The sequence below is a fragment of the Doryrhamphus excisus genome, chromosome 6, assembly GCF_030265055.1.
Source record: "Doryrhamphus excisus isolate RoL2022-K1 chromosome 6, RoL_Dexc_1.0, whole genome shotgun sequence".
In the NCBI taxonomy this organism is placed as follows: Eukaryota; Metazoa; Chordata; class Actinopteri; order Syngnathiformes; family Syngnathidae; genus Doryrhamphus; species Doryrhamphus excisus.
Window position 1 is genome coordinate 9858261 of NC_080471.1, and position 21465 is coordinate 9879725.

The 21465-nt window shown below is 42.2% G+C and overlaps 1 protein-coding gene across 1 annotated transcript in view; it reads left to right on the top strand.

The window, feature by feature from the left end:
* The first annotated feature begins 475 nt into the window (after nucleotides 1–475).
* pik3c2a (phosphatidylinositol-4-phosphate 3-kinase, catalytic subunit type 2 alpha) overlaps nucleotides 476–21465 on the top strand; it is a 33787-nt gene continuing 12797 nt past the window's right edge. Inside the window, exons 1-13 of the mRNA XM_058075559.1 lie at nucleotides 476–641; nucleotides 4132–5356; nucleotides 13891–13988; nucleotides 14628–14788; nucleotides 16602–16722; nucleotides 16786–16897; nucleotides 17042–17121; nucleotides 17200–17263; nucleotides 17792–17938; nucleotides 18019–18052; nucleotides 18820–19048; nucleotides 21086–21208; nucleotides 21287–21454. Coding sequence (XP_057931542.1) covers nucleotides 4202–5356; nucleotides 13891–13988; nucleotides 14628–14788; nucleotides 16602–16722; nucleotides 16786–16897; nucleotides 17042–17121; nucleotides 17200–17263; nucleotides 17792–17938; nucleotides 18019–18052; nucleotides 18820–19048; nucleotides 21086–21208; nucleotides 21287–21454 — 2492 coding nt within the window. The 5' untranslated portion in view covers nucleotides 476–641; nucleotides 4132–4201. The remainder of the gene's footprint in view (nucleotides 642–4131; nucleotides 5357–13890; nucleotides 13989–14627; nucleotides 14789–16601; nucleotides 16723–16785; nucleotides 16898–17041; nucleotides 17122–17199; nucleotides 17264–17791; nucleotides 17939–18018; nucleotides 18053–18819; nucleotides 19049–21085; nucleotides 21209–21286; nucleotides 21455–21465) is intronic.

Below are 21465 nucleotides of genomic sequence, written 5' to 3' on the forward strand. Positions count from 1 at the left end.
TTTCTAAGCAGCGGCGTTATTGTAACTTAGTCTTTGATTGTAACGGCGAGACTGACAATACGGAAGTAATATCAATGATGTTCCTCGACGTCAGCCTTCATTTCGACAGTTGTCCAGCAGAGGGCGCCGCTAGTTCCCTGGCTGCCTGCTGGCTGTGCAGCCAGGCACTTTGAATGCAACACATTTGACAAATTACAAGACCATCAATTTACATAATTTACAATACATGAATCCAGGCTATGGTTAAAAAAAATCACATAAAACAGTGAAAAGAGATTACAAAATATATTACAAAAAGCAAACAAAACAATAAGAACAATTCAAACAAGGCTAATCTGACTTTAAAAAATATAGAAAATAATAACCATAACTTACGATTTTCCATATTATTGCATAACTGTGTGACTGAAATGCGAAAGTCGGTTGAAACACGTCATCATGACGTCACGCGTTCATTTTTACTGTTGTCCGCCAGAGGGCGTCGCTGGCCATGGCGCGGCGAGGCTCCGACGAGTGGGACCAAAAAGTCCTCATCAGCCGAGCAGACCAGCACACAAACTACAGGAACTGACGTCTACGGTGCAAGTGGATGGAAAAAAATGCAGCTGCGGCACAAAAACGGTTCACCGCCGCGATAAAAGGTAAAAAGAAGTAACCTTTTCTTCGTAAATGTCTGCGTGTGAAACTTTGACCGAGTCGTTGCTTCCAAAAAAGCTCCGCGTTGAAACCTTCCAGTCTGACAAAACCTGCTTATCTTCCGTGTTGTTGCTTCTTGGATAAACATTCTACTTTTAAACCATTAAACCCAACTTCCAACAAGCACAGAGCCGTCATAACGCTGCCCATGTTTAGCTAAACCCAACCAATCGTACCTTGAACTGCGTACGAAAGGCTTTCTCTGTGAACCTTATATCCTTCCACTTTAGCGGCTAACTTAGCCGCCAAGTAAAGTTTTTATAAGTTAAACCCGCTTGGACGTCAAGTCCAATCACAGTGTTGACATGTGTACAGCTGGCCGGCCGGGTTAGGAGGCTGTCTTAGCTGAGAAAGTAGTGCTAATGTTACTTTAGCATCAAGCTAGCTGAGTGGAATTCGTGCAAAAGTCAACGAAAAAAAGCCAGCTTTGAATCTGAGCCCGGTGAAGCTACACATAAGATGAATTAAATACTAGTGACAGCCATGCTAGCTTGCTTTGACTTTGAAGTGTTCAGTGCCTGACATGTGTCTTAAATTGTGACTTATTTGCCACTACTGTTGTTGCGGGAGCTCAGTGAAAAATAAGTCAGCAAATATGTAAACACCATTTAGAGATAGTCAGTCCTGCTGTAGACTTGAGTTGAAGTCGAGAGAACAACAAACGGGTGCTATCTAATGTTACATTTAAATTCACTTCAGCACACAAAGCTCTTTGAAAGTTGTATACTTTGGCACAGAGATGAAAAAAACAGTCTATAAAGATGTCCCAGTTACATATTTTCCATTTAAAGACATCGTCGTGTACTTCGACCCAGCAGAGAGCTAACTTTGGCAGTTTTCATGATGACTAAAGCCAGTAAAGTTGAAAAAAAACAACAACTTTGTGTGGTTGACGATTCATTGAGGAAAGGAAGCGAGCGACCTCCCAATTCCAAGATTCCCGTTATGGTTATGGTGATCTCTGCATTTTTCCTGAATATAGAACAGCCCTCAGCACCACCAATGTTGTTTTCACGGCTTAACCCTTTCTCAATCCACAAATTTTTTGGGCTAAAACGCTGAAAAAAAGTAAATCCCCAAGAAAATGTAAAGCAGTCTATTATTAGAGGGAATATTTTCCCACCTGACTAGAGTAGTGTGTTATGTCTGAATAGATGTACAGTACATTCTATTCTTCTCAGTTTGAATACATCACTTGGATGTCACAACCTGTGTTATTATTTTGAGCACACACACATGTATATACAGTGGTATGAAAAAGTTTGGGCACCCCTGGTCATTATCAAGATTTTTATGATAAATAATTAGTTGTTGGGGTCAACAATTTCAGTTAAATATATCCGATAGCAGACAAACACAGTGATAAATGAGAAGTGAAATGAAGTTTATAGTATTTACAGAAAGTGTGCAATAATTACTTTAAAAAAAAAGCATGCAGGTGCCTAAATTTGGGCACCCCAACAGAAAAATAACATCAATATTTAGTAGATCCTCCTTCCAACTTTTTCATACTAGTGTAGTCTAGTTGAAGGACAAATGTCCCACTTGGACTTCTTTTATCTTGACCATGTACACAAATTGCCTCGTTGAAGGACATCTCCAGTCTTGTGAGGAGAAACAGTGGTTGATAACCCTCTTCGAGGAGGTCGACAGAGTGGACATCCAATGGAGGTGTTAGTAGCTAATTTGCCAAATAGCTATCATTAACAGACATAACTAATGCACATGCTTACTTAGGGTTTGACTTGCCACATCAGGGCAGGAAGAAGATGGCAGATGCTTTGTAAGTGTGATATTTAGTCAGTGACATGACCATCTTTTTTGTATATTATCTGAAAATACTCTGTACTGAGGAACATCTAAAGTTGAACACATTGGTCTATCCGTGGAAATATTCTCATTGGGCAAGGACGTCCTAGAGGTCCATAGAGGAAATATTAAGGACGCAGAGACTTTGATGATTGTAAAAATCAGTCAAACTAGTCTAAAATGGCTGGCACTGAAGAGGTTGAATTTATTTGTATTTGTCGTGAAATAATGTGGATCCGTGCATCCCTAGTTTGAAGTATCTTTTTAGGTGCGTAAAGATGATGACTGTGTACTTTCTGCAAGTGTTTTCTGGATGTCTTTGTGGTGTTTTAGTGAGTGCAGCCAGGCTGTCGCCGCCCTCCAGTGTTAGCACAGCTGATAACACAATCTTGGGCCATGTCGCTCGCCAGAGGAAGAGCGAGAGAGACCCCTCAGGTTGCTTAGTAGGCCAAATTCTTCAGCTGCACAATGAGGCCAGATCCAGCCCCAGCCAGCCTCCTCCACCACAATGGGAGGGGGGGGGCAAGGGGGAGCTCAGGAGTGGTGAGAGAAGGAACTCGCTCAACCCTGTGATGCCTTCATGAATGCTTGCTTTGACAAGTGTTCTTTTTAGCACCGCTACGGTCTCGCTTGACACATGTCTGGACCCAAGATCAGAACCTCCTAAAGAGTCCATGAAGAGTTTAATGGGCATAACTCTTAAACGTTTCCAACTTTTCAGACTTGGGTATAAGTTTATAATGTTTTATTCTTCTTCAACATGATGCAGAAGTGTTATATCATTAGGTTGAATCAATTTACTTGGGGGCCACTGGAGCTCGGATCTGGGTGAGACTGGGCCGCATCAGGTTTTCCAAAAAAAACCCCACATTTTTTAAAAACAAAAAAATTTAAAAAACTTTGCTTTGGTTCCAGTTTTCTACAATAACAGCTCTGATAAAACATTCCACTGTTCTCAAATATCTCACTTTTTGTTTTTCTACACAAAATAAGATGAAAAATAAATAAACAAATCAAGAATAAAGAAAATCAATCAGTAATAAATAAATATTATAATAATAATAATAATAAAACGGCAAATAATAAAAACTTAAGAAACCACATATAGTTGGTGGGTAGACAAATTATTTTTTTCAGATTAAAATGAACAAAGCATTATTAGAGCCCTGTAGACATGACAAAACATGACTAGAGTCACATTTATACTTTTTTTATTTTCAACATATTGCGCAACCGCAGGGTCTTGAGACACATGCTAACTCGCAAACTAGAGAGCTAGCGACCTAAACGGTAGCCTTCAAGTTATTTCCTTTAAACTTAAATAGCCAAAAACTTACCACTTCCACACGGATAGGGAGGATAACTATTAACAGTTATTTAACCTTTAACATGAACATTAATCAAACGTAATAATTTTTTCTGGGTACATGATACCATACAGCATCCATATCAAACTTGCGCGGGCCGCACTAACATTAAACTTTCATATCAAGGCGGGGGCCTCAAACTAGTGTCATGCGGGCCACATTTGGCCCGCGTGTTTGAGACCCCTGGTGTAATGTCTGCTCTCGTGTTTCATCCTGACATTTCCATCCATTTATCCAAAGGCGCCTCTCCTCCTTCCAGGTGTGTGAGGCTTTACTCTGCTGTCCTGATGTAAAAGCCGTCACGCTCATGGCACCTCCCAGTTGACAGAATGGCCCAGATATCAAGTGGTAATGGCTTTAAGCTGGACGTCCCCCAGCCAAAGGGGGCCGTGGGTAAAGAGGAAGCCCTCCGCATGGAGGAGGAGGCGTTAGCAAAGCTGCAGCGGGAGAAGAGACACACTCTTTCATCCTCCCCCAAATCAAAGTTGTTAAAGTCCAGAAGCGTTACTACTACGACTACTGCTGCTCCTCATCCCTCACCCTTCACCGCCAGACCAGAAAAGGACCTCATTGTCTTTCCTGAGACCAAAAAGCAGCCAGAGCCCAACAAGTTCAGGAATATAGACGTAGACAAGCTGACCAATGAGGAGCTGGAGAAGCTTCTCCTGGATGAGAACTTTGGAGCCAACAGCACCGTATCACGGCCATCTTCGCTGCTGAACTTCAACCTCAGTGCCTCCTATCCCGGCGGCCATTCCTGTAGCTCCTCTCCTTTCCAGAGCACCCAGTGGACACCTATTCTGTCCACCCCGACAAGCTCCAGCGTGTCCACTCCCACCCATCAGCCCGCTCCGCTGTTCCCCTCCGCGCCGTTCCCCAAGCCAGGCACTTTTCAGAATGGCTACACTCCAGCCATTTCACCGTACATGGCACTGCCAGCTCAGCAGCCATCATTCTTGGCCTTCACTCCCATCCAGCCTGCTGCCGCCACCACCGCCATGGTGTTCCCCCCGCCGCCCACCGTGGATCCCGAGATGGCCAAACTCTTTGATAAGATTGCCAGCACCTCGGAATACTTGAAGAATGGCAAATCGGCCAGCACTGACACAGATTCCGCCCCGGCATGCTCTCCATCTCTGGCACCTGACCCGGCAGCTCATCAGCCAGCAGTGAAGGAATCCACTTGCATCAGCCGCTTCGACTGGCTCGATCTGGACCCGCTCACAAAGCGAAAAGCCGAGAGCGAAGAAGTGAGTGCATCTGCGGGGAGCGAAGTGCCTGTCGCACGGGGGCCTCCTGCGGGGGATCCCTGGGACGCAGTGCTGGAGACTGAAGGCAAAAGTAGCTGCAGCCCCCCGCTTGAGGGAAAGGCAACTGGCTCGGGCCGTTCGCAGCAGAGGAGGGCGTCGACGGGCGCCGCGGTCACGAGGAGTCACTCCCTCAACATCCCAGGAAGCTCCTCGCAGCACAAACCAAACTGTCAGGTAGGCACACATTTCCTCACCTGATTCTTCCATGACTAAAAGCAGGTACTATGAGGTACTATATATGTATAGTACCTGGTCGGCTTACTGCTCTGTTATTGGTGCATAAGATTTGCTGTTGCCACTTCATTCATTGTAGCTTTTAAGGATGTGTGATCAAAGATGATTAGTGATGGACGCTGCGGTGTTATACTCCACAGTCTCCACTCGGCTGCAGCGCTCTATTGCCTTGCTGCCCTACGCCTGCTTGTGAAGGAACAATGTTTCTGTTATGGAGTGCTGGCTGAGTTGGCTCCGTTTCCATTTTTGTTTGTCAGCATGAGTCCTTCTGACTTTGGTGTTCAATGCATAGTTTAGCCATTTTGTAAAGGAAAACAGTCAAAACTGTGCAGTGGGAAACACGTATAGAACAGTGATCAAAGACGTTTAGTGATGGACGCTGCAGTATTATACTCCACAGTCTCCACTTGGCTGCAGCGCTCTATTGCCTTGCTGCCCTACGCCTGCTTGTGAAGGAACAGTGTTTCTTTTACGGAGTGCTGACTGAGTAGGCTCCATTTTCATTTTGTAGAGGTAAACAGTCACAACTGTGCAGTGGGAAAACACAGTTGCTATAGGCTCCACCCCCTGTAACAGCTAGACATAGACTTTCTTTATTGTCATTGCACAATATCACAGCAGTGAAATTGCCAACGAAATGTCGTTGCCTGGCTCCCGTGTAATAATAAATAATACATAATAAATAATAATGTGGAGAATAAATAGATTACATCAAATATGAACAACAATGTACAGTGTAAACAGTAATTTGTACAAATAATGTAAATAATTTAGAATAAATAGCAATAATTTAAAGTTTTGGTTGCATAGATGATATATGATAGATGATAGCAAGATGCATAGATGAGCATATTACCGCGTAAGTTACGGAACATCCTGCTGGCCACTGGGAAGAACCAGTACTGGTCACGCTCTACAACCACCAACAGTCACATCTGTAACTTCACATCCTCTTAACTTATTTCCCAATTTTTTGTTTTTGTGGTTTGATGCTGACTGCTGCGTCCCGCAATTCCCTCTGAAGCGTCTCTGAAATGCACAATGGAACTGATGTCTGGTGAGGAATATTTAGAACACTCCCTCAGGACGGGACTGTAGGCGAGTGGCAGCAAATTCTCCCTCCCTTAAGATGAAATTGCCATATGCCATTTGTCTGGCAATGGGAGTTATTTTGTGGTTGCATCTTTGTCTGCAGAATGCTCTTCAGTATTTGAGCGCCATGACTGCTTTTAAGTGCTGTACTATTTTTAGTGCGTTAACGGAGTGTTGTAAGATTTGCACAAGATGATTCCAGCCCCATTGGTCATTTCAAGAGTCAACTATTGGCCCATGCTGTGTGTTTCTTATCAGAAAGTTAATTTGACCGCACTGTACCACACTCTTTTTCAAAAGTGCTCACAAACATGTTTGAACGAGCCGTAGATTGTATTATCTCAACCTAGATCGTTGGGATTTAGTCGCTAAGCAAATACTTCATGGGCATTGAATGAGAAATATTTAAGACGGTCACCATGCAACCATAATCTGGAATGTCCATGCCGACTAACTCTTTGATACATTGGACTGAAGCAATGTAAATGTCACGTTTGAGTGTGTATGGCATCTTTTGGGGGTGGTAAAGCTCAAAATACATTTCAAAAATGAATTTAAAGACTTTTAAATGCTGTTTAACTAATACTAATAAAATACATTGTCCCATAATCAGAGTTGTTGCCTGTGCCACATCACTGGGGTTGCAGGGTTATGCTGGAGCCTATCCCAGCTGTTTTCGGGGTACACCCTGGACTAGTCGCCAGCCAATCACAGAGCACAAATAGACAAACAACCATTCACACTCACATTCATCCCTATGGACAATTTGGAGTCGCCAATTAACCTAGCATGCATGAAACTGGAGTACACAGAGAAAACCCACGCCACGCACAGGGAGACCATGCAAACGGCACACAGAGAACCCAGGTTGAACCCAGGTCTTCCCCATCTCTTGACTGTGTGGCCTGTGCGTTAACCACTTGAGCACCGTGTGGTCCTGTTTGTTAAATCTTTTTTTTTTTTACTGACTGTTTGTTATATTTTGTTCTACTTACCCCGTTTCCGAAACATTTGTAATATCCCATTTTATTTCAACTTAATTTTTGCTTCATTCACACTACTTAGACTCCGTCAAGGACTATCAAATTGTGTATGTACAGTATACTGTGTATAGCCCTAAAAAATAACCACCAGTTGCAGTATGCACAATGTTAATTTAAGAAATAAAAGGCTTTATTGTCTAAATAATTTACCAATTGGTCGTTCATTGCTTATTGAAATGTTTCTTGTGAATTATTTCTTTCACCAAGCAAAAATATGTTTTTTCTGATTAATCGGAATTAATCGAATCGATTAGTAGACTAGTCGATCACTAAAATATTTGATAACTGCAGCCCCACATATTTTTGCATAAATTAAGCATATTAGCCGAAACGGCGAAGTGAACTAAAATACAAATACAAGGCATTCAGGAGACACGTTCAAAGACGCTATGAATGATATGTAGTATTGTACATTGGTCACTAGGTGTCAGTAATGCCACTTTAATGTTCACAATAATCCCTAAAAAGAATCCCTAATAAAAACAAAGGCTACTCTTGTGGCCTTAACCCATGCCAAGCTACAACTCTAACTCTAAAGACCCGACATCCAACCGCCACCCCGCTCCTCAAGGAAACATGTTTATTGCAAGCAAGCACAAGTCTTAAATGGCTCGTTTATAGGCGTGTCAGGAGATCTAGATCTTGCATGATTAAAAAATGACTATGTCATTTAGAGGCAATCTGTCTCGCGGGTTGAGGGCAGCCAAAAGTCTGTCAGACTGTGAACTATGGCATTGTTACTGTGAATGGTAATACACTTACATGTACATGAGGTAGGATTAGAGCCACACACGAAGTGCTTGACAGGGCAATGACATAAAATTAGATTTTAATATTACTTTTCAAGGAAATACAGAAAAAGATCATTTATTTCAAGCTACTAATTTAATTTCTACTCCAACGCACTCTTCTGCACTGTGTGTGTGTATACTAGCAGCCCCGCCCCGAGTCAGAGACACTCACCCCGTTCCTGCACCAAGGTGCTAAAACTGATGCATAGAGTGATCTCTCTTCCTGTCTGTTTGGAGGTGAGAGACGAGGAAAACAGACACGTATGCATGTGGCAATATATTGAAACAGGCAAAATTATTGCGTTCATTTTAATTGGCTGTGTGATTAGTTTAATTAATAATAATAAAAAGAATTATCATCCCAGTGTTGACGAGACTTTTTTTTTTCAAATTCTACATTTGATCAAACTTATTTAAGACTTGACAGATGAAAACATCATCACTACATATAACTTTTGTCAGAACGTGATGATAGTCTACTTTGGACCGACTTTGTGGTAAGGCATTCTATGCATCATGGCAATTGTAGATGTTTTAGCGCAAGGGTCTCAAACTCAATTTACCTGGGGGCCAGTGGAGCTAGGGTCTGGGCAAGGCTGGGCCGCATCAGGTTTTCCAAAAAAAAACAACGCATTTATTAAAAACAGAAAAATATACAAACTTTTTCAGTGCTTTGGTTCCGATTTTCTACAATAAAAGCTCTGATAAAACATTCCACTGTTCTCAAATATCTTAATTTTTATTTTTCTGCACAAAATAAGAGCTAGCGACCTAAACAGTAGCCTTCAAATTATTTCCTTTAAACTTCAATAGCCAAAAACTTACCACTTCCACACAGATAGGGAGGATAACTATTAAAAGTTATTTAACCTTTAACATGAACATTAATCAAACGTAATATTTTTTTCTGGGTACATGATACCATACAGCATCCATATCAAACTTGCGCGGGCCGCACTAACATTAAACTTTCATATCAAGGCGGGGTCCTCAAACTAGTGTCCTTCGGGCCACATTTGGCCTGCGGGCCGCGTGTTTGAGACCCCTGTTTTAGCGTAAGCATAAATAAAGATAATCTACTGCAATCTGCAATGTATTTTACATGTGTCTTTACATAACTACACATCAATGATAACTCGTAGCAGCCAATTTGTGGGAGAAAAGTTTAACGGTTAAAAGCATAAAACATTTCAAAATCTACCTGATTTATTTGTGACTCAGTTATATCAGGAAGTTTGTTTGTCCAGCCCAAAATTATTACAATGTTATTATAATTGTTTTAAAAGTAATGTAAAATTGTCTTTGAGTGAACCGAATAGCCCCAAGGCCTACAATGACTACAAGTGGTTAGCATGTTGGCCACACAGTCAGGGGATCTGCGTTCAAATCTCCTTTTGATTTGCATGTTTTCTCCGGGTGCTCTGCTTCTTCCAACACATTGAAAAACATGCATGTTAGGTTAATAGGCCACTCCAAATTGTCCGTAGGTATGAATGTGAGTGTGAATGTTCCCTATATGTGCCCTCTGATTGACTAGCGTCCCTCTCGCCTGAAGTCAACCAGGATAGGATCCAGCATAACCTCTGACCCGAGTGAGGCTTGAGCGTCATATAAAATGAATGAACGTCTGCTGTTTGGGTAATACGAGCGTAAAGCGAGAGGGCTCTGTAATGTTAAACGAAGGTCGGAAACAGGTTTTTAATGCTTAACTACTACTTTATAAATAAAGACTTTGTGGAAATTCACTGGTCACGGTCGGGTCTGGAACCAGTTAACCACAATAAGCAAGGGATTACAGTAGACATGCATTACACCCATTTCATCTTAAAATGACCTTTTTAAGATTATTTGTCATTGACTTGTCTGCTTAGTAAGTTTACAGCCCTGTAAAGTGGTCCCTGCTGGATGGGAAATGTGTCCAAGCAATGAAAAACACAACCATTGAACGTCAGTGAATATGTGACCTGTGACATGTGATCATTTTTCAACATCATCATCATCCCAGTTATGTAAAAAAGCTGTGGAACCAATGAAGCTAGTCAACAAGATACCACAAACACAGTGAAGCATTTTGCTTTGGCAAACTGAACAAGCCTGTGCCTGCCTTTCTCTCCTCCTTGCAAGCTGAATTTTATCTGCTTGGGCAGAGTGCAATTTGTGCTTCGTGCTTCAGTGAGTGTTGTGCACCTTGACACAAGTCAGTAGCACACTATCTGAATCCCGCACAAAGGCATGTCTGACTCTTCTGATGTTTTATTTGATGCTCTAATTGCACCTTTAGTGTGCTGCAGTGCACTTAGCAGACCAAGTTGTGTAGTTAGTCCATGTGGTACAGATTCCAGTCAGTCACCTGAGTGAGAAAACTATGATTATCCTGACCTTTGACCTTGTTTACCAGCAGAGAACAGGAAGGAATTGTGACAGATGAACAGCAAACCAGACTCCTAAAAGATATCACGGTCATTGTCAGGAAATCTACAAACCGTTTTGGAAGACACTTCTATAAGTATACACTGTGTACTCCTGAATGCACCAGTGTTGTTGGTATGCTGGAGCCTATCCCAGCTGACTTTGAGTGAGAGGTCGGGTACACTCTGGACTGGTTGCTCACCAATCACAGGGGTTCTTTTAGATGAAAGTTAATTTCTTTCTTTATTACCAAAGCTTCTTATGGACACTAGGGACGCTCCAATCAGGGTTTTATGTTACAGATTCCAATGGCGAGCATCCATGAGTGAAATCGGCCAATACCTTCAACTACTCACCATAGTCTGTCAAGTGTGTTCAAATGCTGTATTTAAAAAAAAAAAAAGATTTTTAACGGTCTATCCCGCAGGAGTTTTTGTGGCGTGTGTTGTCAGGTCACAGCAGACAAACGAAAGTGTGAGCAGGACGATCCCATGACACGATTGCTGCAGGCTGCGGTAGTACAAGCGTTTGTGATGGCTGTTGAAATATCGGCATATGCTGATCATGTGATTTTTCATGGAAATTGGCCGATGCTGATCGGTGACGGATTGATCGGAGCATCACTAATACACTGAATTCATAGTTTTTTTATTTAATAAAAAAATGTCAGCAAAATGCACGTTTTGAAATTAATTTCACCAAAAGACAAAGCTTAAAATGTCATTTCATTTTGCTGAAATGTTTTGAAATTCAGTTCATTCCATGCAAATAAATTTGATGTTTCAAAATTCACGTGCACTTACAGGTATAAAGTGATCACATGTGACGCAGGCCTCAGGAAAACACGTGAGTGTTCATGCGTCACAATTACTACATTTTGCCCTACTTCTAATTGTGATTGCACTAATTCACTCAAAAAACATGTGTGTAAGTACGGAAGGGCTCCAACTGAGTCACAACATGTGTATTGCAGGAAATGATTGGAGTCACTTCCCAATCGAAAGAGGAATTTGATTTGTTGTCGGCATCACTGCTTCCTCTGATATGAGCGGGCTGCAGAGCTCGCCACAAGCACAGTCGATTGGTGTGTTTGCAAAGACTCTGCTGACTTTGGTCTAGTACTGTGTCAAACCACAATCCTTCTCATTTTAACAATGTGCAGTGTTACTATGAATAGAATTTTGAATCAGTAGGACTTGCTTATTCTTCATCATTGTTGTCTTCAGTTTGCTCCTGTGGAACATCACACTGATGAAACGGAGAGAAGGATTTAGTCAACATGGGAATCACATGACCTCCAAACAATGATAGGCCTGTCTCACTGTATTGTGTTTGTGTGTGTGTGTGTGTGTTTTGTGCAATGATAATATTCACTTAAGCCCCCCCCCCCATCTTAAACTAATGGATGGACTAATCTTATAAAATAGTGAAAATTGTCGACTTTGAGCCTCATCAGCATTACAAAGGCTGACAGAAAGCATGCCCGTCATCTGTCGGCCTCCCTCGCTGAGAGACGCAGGTGGTTTGGTGTCAAACTCCGCCCCCCTCACCCAGGAGAAACATGCTGAGTTTGAGATTCCTGCTGTCTCCTGGTGTTACGTCAGGTCAGCTCACGACCCCTTGTGGCGTGGAGATTTCTCAAATAACTTAGCAACAATGCAAAAAGTGAGAAAAGCGACAGAGCATCTGCAGTGGGATTCACCTTTGAATGATGAATAACGCATTCATCATTAAAACTGTGTTCTGTGTGTGTTGAACAGTTATGAACAGATTGCGTTCAACCTTACAGGGTCTGCTGTATTACGGATGATTTAGATTTTTTTCCCACTTCATGCTGTTAGATTCCACTTGCATTGAGGCCAAGTAGGATAGCGACCAACCAGCACCAGCATTTGCCATTTAGTTTATGTGCCTTACTGCCATCTGCAGGACTAACCTTGTTACCATTTAACAATTAGGTGAGACAACAAGTATTCTGATGCCATGTGTTTGTTTCCCAATGCTGTCTACAAATGTAGTTTATAAACAGTTAGTAAAACTATGCATTTAAGCTGCAGTATTGTGCATTCACAATTCTGCAGCTTTATTTAGTGAGTGTATATGTCTCAGGTGACCATTGCTTGGACTACTGGTTCTCTCTTTGTGATGAGTAGTGCTGAATAGCCTAATAGCTCGCCTTCTATGCCGTCATTGTTGTGAATGAGGTCATACCTTGCTGGAAAGCCATTTGCATTACTCCTGCGTTGAGGCGCCCTTGTAGGCTTCACATGCTAAACTTTTGCCACTCATGGCTTGTTTTTTTTAATTAAGTGGCACGTTGCATAAATAACATTTAAAGTGGGAACAAATGGGAAAAATAAATGCACAATATAATACTATGTGATACTAATTAGCATTTCCAAAATTAAACAAAAATACTGTACTAGTTGGAAACACTGCAATTGAATCTTTTCCTGAGACGTGCATACCAATCAATGGCCACGATGAACTGTGTGACCTGACATTCAGCTGTTTCAGGAAGCCTATTTGTTGTCATAGTTCTGTTTCATTGTGACATTGTGGGTCCAACAAGAGGTTTGTGTTCAAACGCTCTCACGTCTCTGATGGGAGGAAAGGACTATTACATCGACATTCCAAACATTTCACCAGACCTCTCTCTTTCCTCCCTCTTCTTCTTCCACATCCCCCTCCCCTTGCTGGGAGTGATGTCAGAGTCACATACTCCCAATGCCGTGACTGAGCACTTTTGCAGAGTGCTCAGAAGCTGGGCGCACAAGGGGTGTAGCCTCTTCGTTCTGCATTTCCTGTGCTACGGGAAGCGCATTCCTCAAATCAGACAGTCCCCTAAAAAGCACAAAGTGTTACAGTGAGTTCCTGGTAACAGGTCTCTTATCCAAGTGGTGTGTGTGTGTGACTTTTTCACACACTTCCTAGATGTGTTTAACTCTTCCTGTGTGCCTGGGGGCCTTTTTGTTTCCTGCTAATGAAATGAAGATACAATTGTTATGATTAAAAGGTTGACAAGCACTTGTTTGGCTGAAGTGCTTATTCTCATCTGGGGTTTTCATGTTTGGAGAACATTACTTCTGTGTTTAGTAATTATTCACCGTGTGTGTTTGTGTGTGTTTGGCTTTGGTAGGACAAGGGGAAAGGAAAAGGCCTGGTCAGGAATGCCGCCCTGGAAGAAGAAGATGCTCAGAACCTGGAAGTGGTTGCCTTCTGCAAAGATGTAGCAAGGTAACATAGGCCTTTAGCCTCACAGGCCCTCAGATAATACAGTAATTCAGGGGTTTTTATTGACAAACAATAGTTCACTAAAATAACATGTCCTCTTACTATCAACAAGTAAGTCAGGGTAGTCTTAATAAATTCACAAATAAGAATCAAATCCAAATATGCTGATTAGTGCACATTTCTATGTGTCACAAACATCTATACAAGAGCAAACAATGTATGAAACTCTGGAATAATTCCATTCATCCATCCATTTTTTATGCTGCTTGTCCTCAACATGGCTGAGGGTCTATGCTGGAGCCAATCCCAGTTGACTTTGAGAAAGAGGCAGGGTACACATCGCAGTGCACATATAGACAAATAATTCGCACAGTAGTAGTTAGATGGTGTACTATAGTTATCTCTATATTTTATGCCAGTATAAGCCGAAAATATCAGTCAGCCAATATTGTTGGACATGCCTACTTATCGTATAAAAAAATAGGCATTTTAGGGTACGTCCGTGATTTGTGTTTTTTGCCACTCTGTCAGGGTCTTGGAACGTATAAAAGCGACTAGTGGGTAGCTACTGTATTATCTACAGTTGGCAATAAAACATGAATGGCATCCTGACTGCCGTGTGACTTTTTTTTTTTTTTTCAGCCTGCGTTCCAAATTTCCTCATGGCGACATGGCCACCAACCCTGGCTACATCCTCAGTCCTGTCATCCCCCAGAGGGATCCTGGAGGGGACACCAGCTGCTCCGTGAAGGTGTCCATTGAAATCTCTGACTCTCAGCAGCCTGTAACCTTCACCTGTGACGGTAAGAAACTTCCTCGGAAGAAAGAATATAATACAGCAAACACAAGAAGCCCATAAAGAAGATATTTTGTCTGTAATTTTTAAAAGTCTTTCTGCATTTAAGAGCGACTACTTCCAGATAAGAAATTGCTAAAGGAGGAAACGACTATTGCAGCAACCAAACTCTTCACCCACTGCCCACTTCATTTTTACTGGGGAAGTTCCTCTTGTGCACAAATGCCCCCGTAGTGGCGAGGAGCCATGTTTCCTCCTCAGCTCAAGGACTTCTAACAATATCAGTTTCCTTCCCTTGAGAGCTGATAGTTACTGACCCTTCACACTCACTCACTCCTTGGCCTTTTGTCACTAATACCTTGTAAATTCTCCTGTGTGTGTTTTCTGGGTGTGTGTATCATATTGTCAAATCTGCTGACGCCGAATGTGTTTCCAGTCATGGGCCTCAGCGCTGTCACATCTTACATCTGGCTGACTTGATCCACTGTGCACTGACTCTGCATGAAGAAGCTTCCTTCCTTCCCCGCTTTCCTAACTTCCTTTCCACCTTAGTTCACCTTCTACGGCGGAACAAAATAGCATTTTTATTGCTCTTTGGTCCCTTGTATTGAACAGTTACCATGCATGGTGGATCCAGTACTTTACATTCACAAGGCATAAAAACAGTGTCCAACCTTACCCAAGTGGGGTAGTGAAAAAGAAATAACCACCATTCCTCTGGTGGGCGGAGGGCTGTTATTACTGGATCCCAGGGTGTCTCTTTAAACGTCTCGCCACTAACACACTTGTCAGCTTCAACCGCAGTGCCTTATTGGGAGGAGACATACTGTATCTTATCATTGCATCCATTTGCCAGTGATTAGCTGGTACAGTAGCAGCTGCTTTCACGGCAGCGAAAGAACAAAAATAAGCTTCCTTTTGTGCCAACCACCCTGATGGCCTATCCCTGCCACTCCACTAATTCCCTTCAACAACACGCTGCTGTAGTATGCCTGAACCGAGAACAGGTTTGATTTGAAATATGAGCCATTCAAAGCAGCATGACGATTAGCAGGTTGGAGTGTCTATTCACACCCTCACAATGTATGCTCTTACTATTTTTAAAGAATTATGCCACTTACATTTTGACATCATGACACCTAACAAAATTGAGAGTACCTCACCATTGTGAAGCCTCAAACAGGATGTTCTTAGAAGTGGTGACTGAGGTTTGAGTGTCAGTGTGTCATCAGCACGTTGCAGGGGAGATACAGAGACTGGACAGAAAGTACTGAAACACTGAACTGTTGGAAATTTGCATTCAGAAGTTTAGAGTTCACATCAATTACATGCATTCACTTTCGGTTCATCATGAAATTTTACCTGAAAGCCAAATATCCATCACATTTTTGGGACCTGTTGAATGTTAAAGGGGAACTATGAGCCATATAAGGAAGGTATTAGCATTACCACGGAGTCGCGGGAGAATACCCATGCATGCGGAGAACATGTAAACTCCATACAAAGATGCTTAATGGAGATTCAAACCCAGATCTTCCAGATGTTCTGACTGCTTGGCCAACAAGCTAACTACGAGGCCACCGTGCGGCTCTATACATTAAAACTGAATTTAAAAATCATTAGAGATTTCACACAATACAGTCACACACTTTAAATGAGGGAACTCATTTTGGTGAACTCTAACTGAAAAATATGACTATGCTTGGTGATACTGTTCCACTCCTGCACTGTAAGCACCAATATTGTGCTTTACAGCACAATAAAAAAAAAAGCACCCTTTTCATCTTTGTGCCGTCATTCACTGTTCTTTCCCTATCCAGTGAACTCTCCAGTGGAACTCCTTATCAGTCAGACTCTCTGCTGGGTCCACGATGACCTCAACCAGGTGGACTTCTCCAGCTACCTGCTCAAAGTCTGCGGTCGGGAGGAAGTGCTACAGAAGTAAGTTTTTTTTGGGGGGGTAAAAGTTAATATCTTATATATTTATATATTTACTTGTTGCAGTAAACACAGCCTGGGCAGCCACGAGTACGTCCAGAACTGCAGAAAGTGGGAGAATGAGATCACGTTACAGCTTCTCTCTCATTCCACCATGAGACAAGACTTGGCTCGCACTGTAAGCCATTTCCATTTCCTCCAAGATATCCTCTTTAACCTCTCCCCACCTCCCTATTCATCCTCCTTTGCAAACCTGATCATGCTCGTGTCTGTTTTTAACATGCTTGGCTGTTAATCTTTTCTGTTTTTTTGCCTCCCTCAGCTGGATGACGACAACAGCACCATAAATTTGGAGAAGCACCTTAGCTACGTGGAGCGTCCGTTTAAGGAGACTGCCACCAGGTAAGAAGGCCCAACACTGACAAGGTTTAGAATACAACAGAATATTATACTCACCTCTGTCTTTGCCTCCATCTCCAGACAAGGCCTGACTGACTACTTGGAAGGCTATCACAACCAAGTCAGCATCTGCCTCCAAAATGAGGTACATGTGTTCTCTCTGCAAGTTGGGGAACTGAAGAATGGAAAATGTTTTTAATATTTGAGAAGTTGCACAAAAATGAATGTTGGCAGTTTGCAGTTTCTGTTTTTTTGTGGCCAGTGGGCTTATTTTGATAGTCAATTTAATGACAAGAGTAAGAAGTCACACATGTCACCACATCTGAACACAAGGTTTTTGTTTTGGAACTGATTTGAATACAATTTTCATCATATTGTAGAAGGAGTGAAAAGCACAGCTGCAAACTATGCCACCTTCTTCAACCCTGTGATGTCGTACATGCAAAAAGCATGTACAGTGAATGTACATGTGCATTCCACGTCGTGTTCATTGTATTCTCCAGGTGCCATAGTTGTAGTGGTACCCGGCATTAAGAAATTTAAGAAACGGGGCTGGTCTAATCATTTTTTCCATGATTGTACATAGAACCACAGCATTAGGTATATATCCATGTGCATGTGAACAACTGCAAATCCCCACCCCAAAACAACAAATGTGTATCTATGGCATCAGAGTACCCAGTACAAAACTGTGGACCGGGTGGTACAGACAGTGAAGAACTTCTGCTGCGCTCTGGATGAAGTGGAGACTCCGGCTGTCACTGAGGCCATCAAAAGGTTGCGACATTCTGTCAACTTACCAAGGACACGTTCGCCCAAGGTTGGCTTTAAATGCACACTTTAAACAGGTTCATTTATTGATATATAGGCTCCTAAAATGTAATTTTTCTTTCCTCATAGATGGGATCCCCATCATCTGGACAGACGTCAAATGGTAACCACCACACTCAGATTAATGTATGAATGTAGTTTTTGCCGTAACAACTAGAGGGACACTCAGTTGAGCTCAGACCTCTGCCAAGTTCAAAGTGAAAACAAGCATGGTGTTTGTGTTGAGGATGACTGGATTCTTTGGTTCAGAACATTTCAAATATGACTCGAAAAACATTCCACGGTAAAATAAATGACAAAAAGAAACAACCCTTTTATTTGCATTTAGCTGGGTTCTTTCTTGGCATATACTGTATGACAACCTTCTACAGCTTTTAGTGGAAATTAGGTATGACGTTTTTGCACAAAACAATACGTCTCACCTTTTGTGCCTTCACACATGGTAGAGACAGTAAATACAGTAATATTTTATTGTAGCTCTTTATGGTGAAGACCAACAGGAGCAAGCAGATTCCCTTTGCATGTTTCCCAGATTCAGTTGTTCAATGCATGTTCCAGCAAGAAGTACGGTAGATTCCCACCTATTTATGTTCAGCATTCCTTCCCCCTCGTGTTGAGAATTTTTCCCTTTATAGTAAATTGGAAATAATTAGGTGTCGTAACGTTAAGTTGAATAGATAGATAGAAAAGATGCTTTGACAGGAGTTGATGGTTAAAATGGAATTTAAAGGTTTACAATATCAAAAACAGGCATTTTAGAGCTTTTTAGAATTTTAGAAGTGGTTTCGCCACTCACAGGAACTCAATTCTATCCATAAATGCATCTGCACCCCCATTCATTTTTGACCTTCCATTACCTTGTCCCCACAGGTCACGGCAGTCCCGTGGATGAGAGCATGGCGCTGCTAACTCAGGCCGTCTATGACTTGGCCAAGCTCTACCTGCGCTCCTTCTGTGCCCCCTCTACTTCCTTTACCTCGCCCTTGCTTAACGGCAAAACAGCTGAGCGGCGTAGCAGCAAAGAAGCTTCCGGAACCACAGACCATCTTCAGTTCACCCTCTTCGCCCTGCACGGCATCCCAGCCAATTGGGTCAGCAGGTAAGTGCATATCTACTTGTGCTGTATGGATTCAATTGAGCAGAAAAAATCCATGCACTACCAATCCTCATGTATTTTATGTATAAGTTCATTATGCGTGGAGGTAAATAGTTTGTTGGCTGATGGCAAGTGAGGACATCTGCTCTCAACTGTCAAAGCAGACAGTCTGGTTTTCTTCTGATTAACAAACAGCTCCAGTGTTGCTCCCCATGGCTTGTTTTTCCATGCCGGTGTCCAGTTTCAACCTGGCTTTATCTTGAGTGCATGCACACATAGAGCCAAATTTTTCATTCCCAACGCTTGCCATGCAACCGTAACCACAATCTTTACATACAGAAGTCCATAAAAGCACAGAAATTGTTTCTGTGACCAGAATGGCGATCAGTAGGTAGATCAGACCTTTGGAAAGGCTGAACCCTAATTGTCCCACTCTGGATGGATTTTGCAGTTCCGTCCTCTGTAGCAATTTTCTTCCTAATAACCGGCTTCTGTACTCCAGTGCTGACTCTTATTTTAAGCCAACAGCAAACATTGTCGCTGTGTTTCCCATGCCCGGCTGTGTAGACATTGTTGTTGTGATACTTGCTTGTTGAGGTGGCACTGTGTTTGGCTAAGGCGAGGCTCGTATGTCAATCATGTGGTGCGGCCGCAGGGAAGGCCCCGGCCAGTGATGGAGCTGCCAACACAGATGGCACCGAGCTCCAATTTTCACAGACTGGGTTTGTAACAGAATGTTAGTTCTCAATGTAGGACCTGAACGTTGTCTTTTTGTTCGAAGTGGACATATTTATAAACTGTATGTTGTTGTTAAATACTTTCTCTCTAATGCCCACGTGGTAACACAATTGCACTCTATTTCTACACTCTATTATTTTTTGCAAATAGTTGTATATACTAATACTAATCCCGCATACTTATTTTTTTTAACTCTTTGACAGACTAGTTGCGTAGGTAAGAATCCGAGTTACCAGTGCATACCACCATCTATTGTGAGATGTAACAACAAGCTACATTCACAGACAGTCCCTTTTTAAAATAAATTTATGAGCGAGGTTGAACAGGTAGTTACAAATGTAATTGTGGCAGCGTAAGTCACTCTCAGAGAACACATGAAGGACATACAGTCATATAGTAATATAGTCATCAAATGATACTGTATATACAAAAACAGAACAATCCCTTACTTTTATCCCTGTGGTTGTCTTCCATTCTGGAAGGGGCATTGCATAGGAGATGGGGTCATTTCGCACCTTCAAAAAGACTATCTTCATGATGGTCACGGCATTTGAGAAGCTTCAACAGGCATTTAAACAATGTTGGTTGGCATTTTAGAACTTTTCACTTTTCTTTTCTTTGACACACTGACATCAGCATAGTCTGCCTTACATTTGAGAGACATAATGAACGGCTAAATTGTAACAAACTGTATTAGTGACATTCTTTTTTCAGTGTAGCGACACTTGACGACATATGCTTTTTTTGGTGCAGTATTAATCATTTATAGGAGTGCATTGTAACCTGGAAACGTAACTTGAGGACTGCCTGTATTTGTGCTCTTAGATTGTGTGTGGCTAATAAAGCTGAGTGTATGTTGCCCTATTTTAGATACACACAAGAAGATGTATGCTGTACTTTCTGTTGAATGTATTTTTTTTAGACTTGTTGTCCATAGAAAAACTTGCAGCATGGTTGTGTGTAAGAGGATGCTGCTCAGCATCCAGCAGTAGAGTGAAGGAAGCATCATTGTGAGAACAAGGTTGCCCTGAAAGAATTGAACGGCTTGAAAGCTCCTGCACCCACACACACGTTAAAATTAGACTACTTCTTGGGGGGGGTGTGTGTGTGTGTGTGTGTGTGTGTGTGTGTGTGGGTGAACATGAAGGTCTAAGAGGAATAGAAGAAGTCATTATGTGGATGTTCAGGTCTATTAATGCCAACATGTAGGCGTCAATGCTATCACTTAGTTTAATCACTGCTGGAAAGCATGTGTGGCTATAGTTGGGGAAGTTTTTTAACGGTTTGATGTTTTTGTCACAGTTACGAGAAATACTTCCTGGTGTGTTCCCTCACCCACAATGGCAAGAACCTCTTCAAGCCGGTCCAGTCCAAAAGAGTGGGCACATATAAGAGCTACTTCTACCACATCAAATGGGATGAGCTGTGAGTATGAGTCCATCCACTTGCTTTTTTTTGCACCACGTTCCTTTCAATGACACACTTTTTGTCACTTTGACCCAGCATCAACTTCCCCATCGCAGTGGCCGTTCTCCCATTGGAGTCCATCCTGAGCCTGACTCTGTACGCCGTGCTCAACCAGAATGCTGGAAGCTCTCCAGACTCCAACAAACAGAGAAAGGCCCCAGAGATGCTGGGAAAAGTGTCTATGCCACTCTTTGACTTCAGACGGTAAGGAAGAC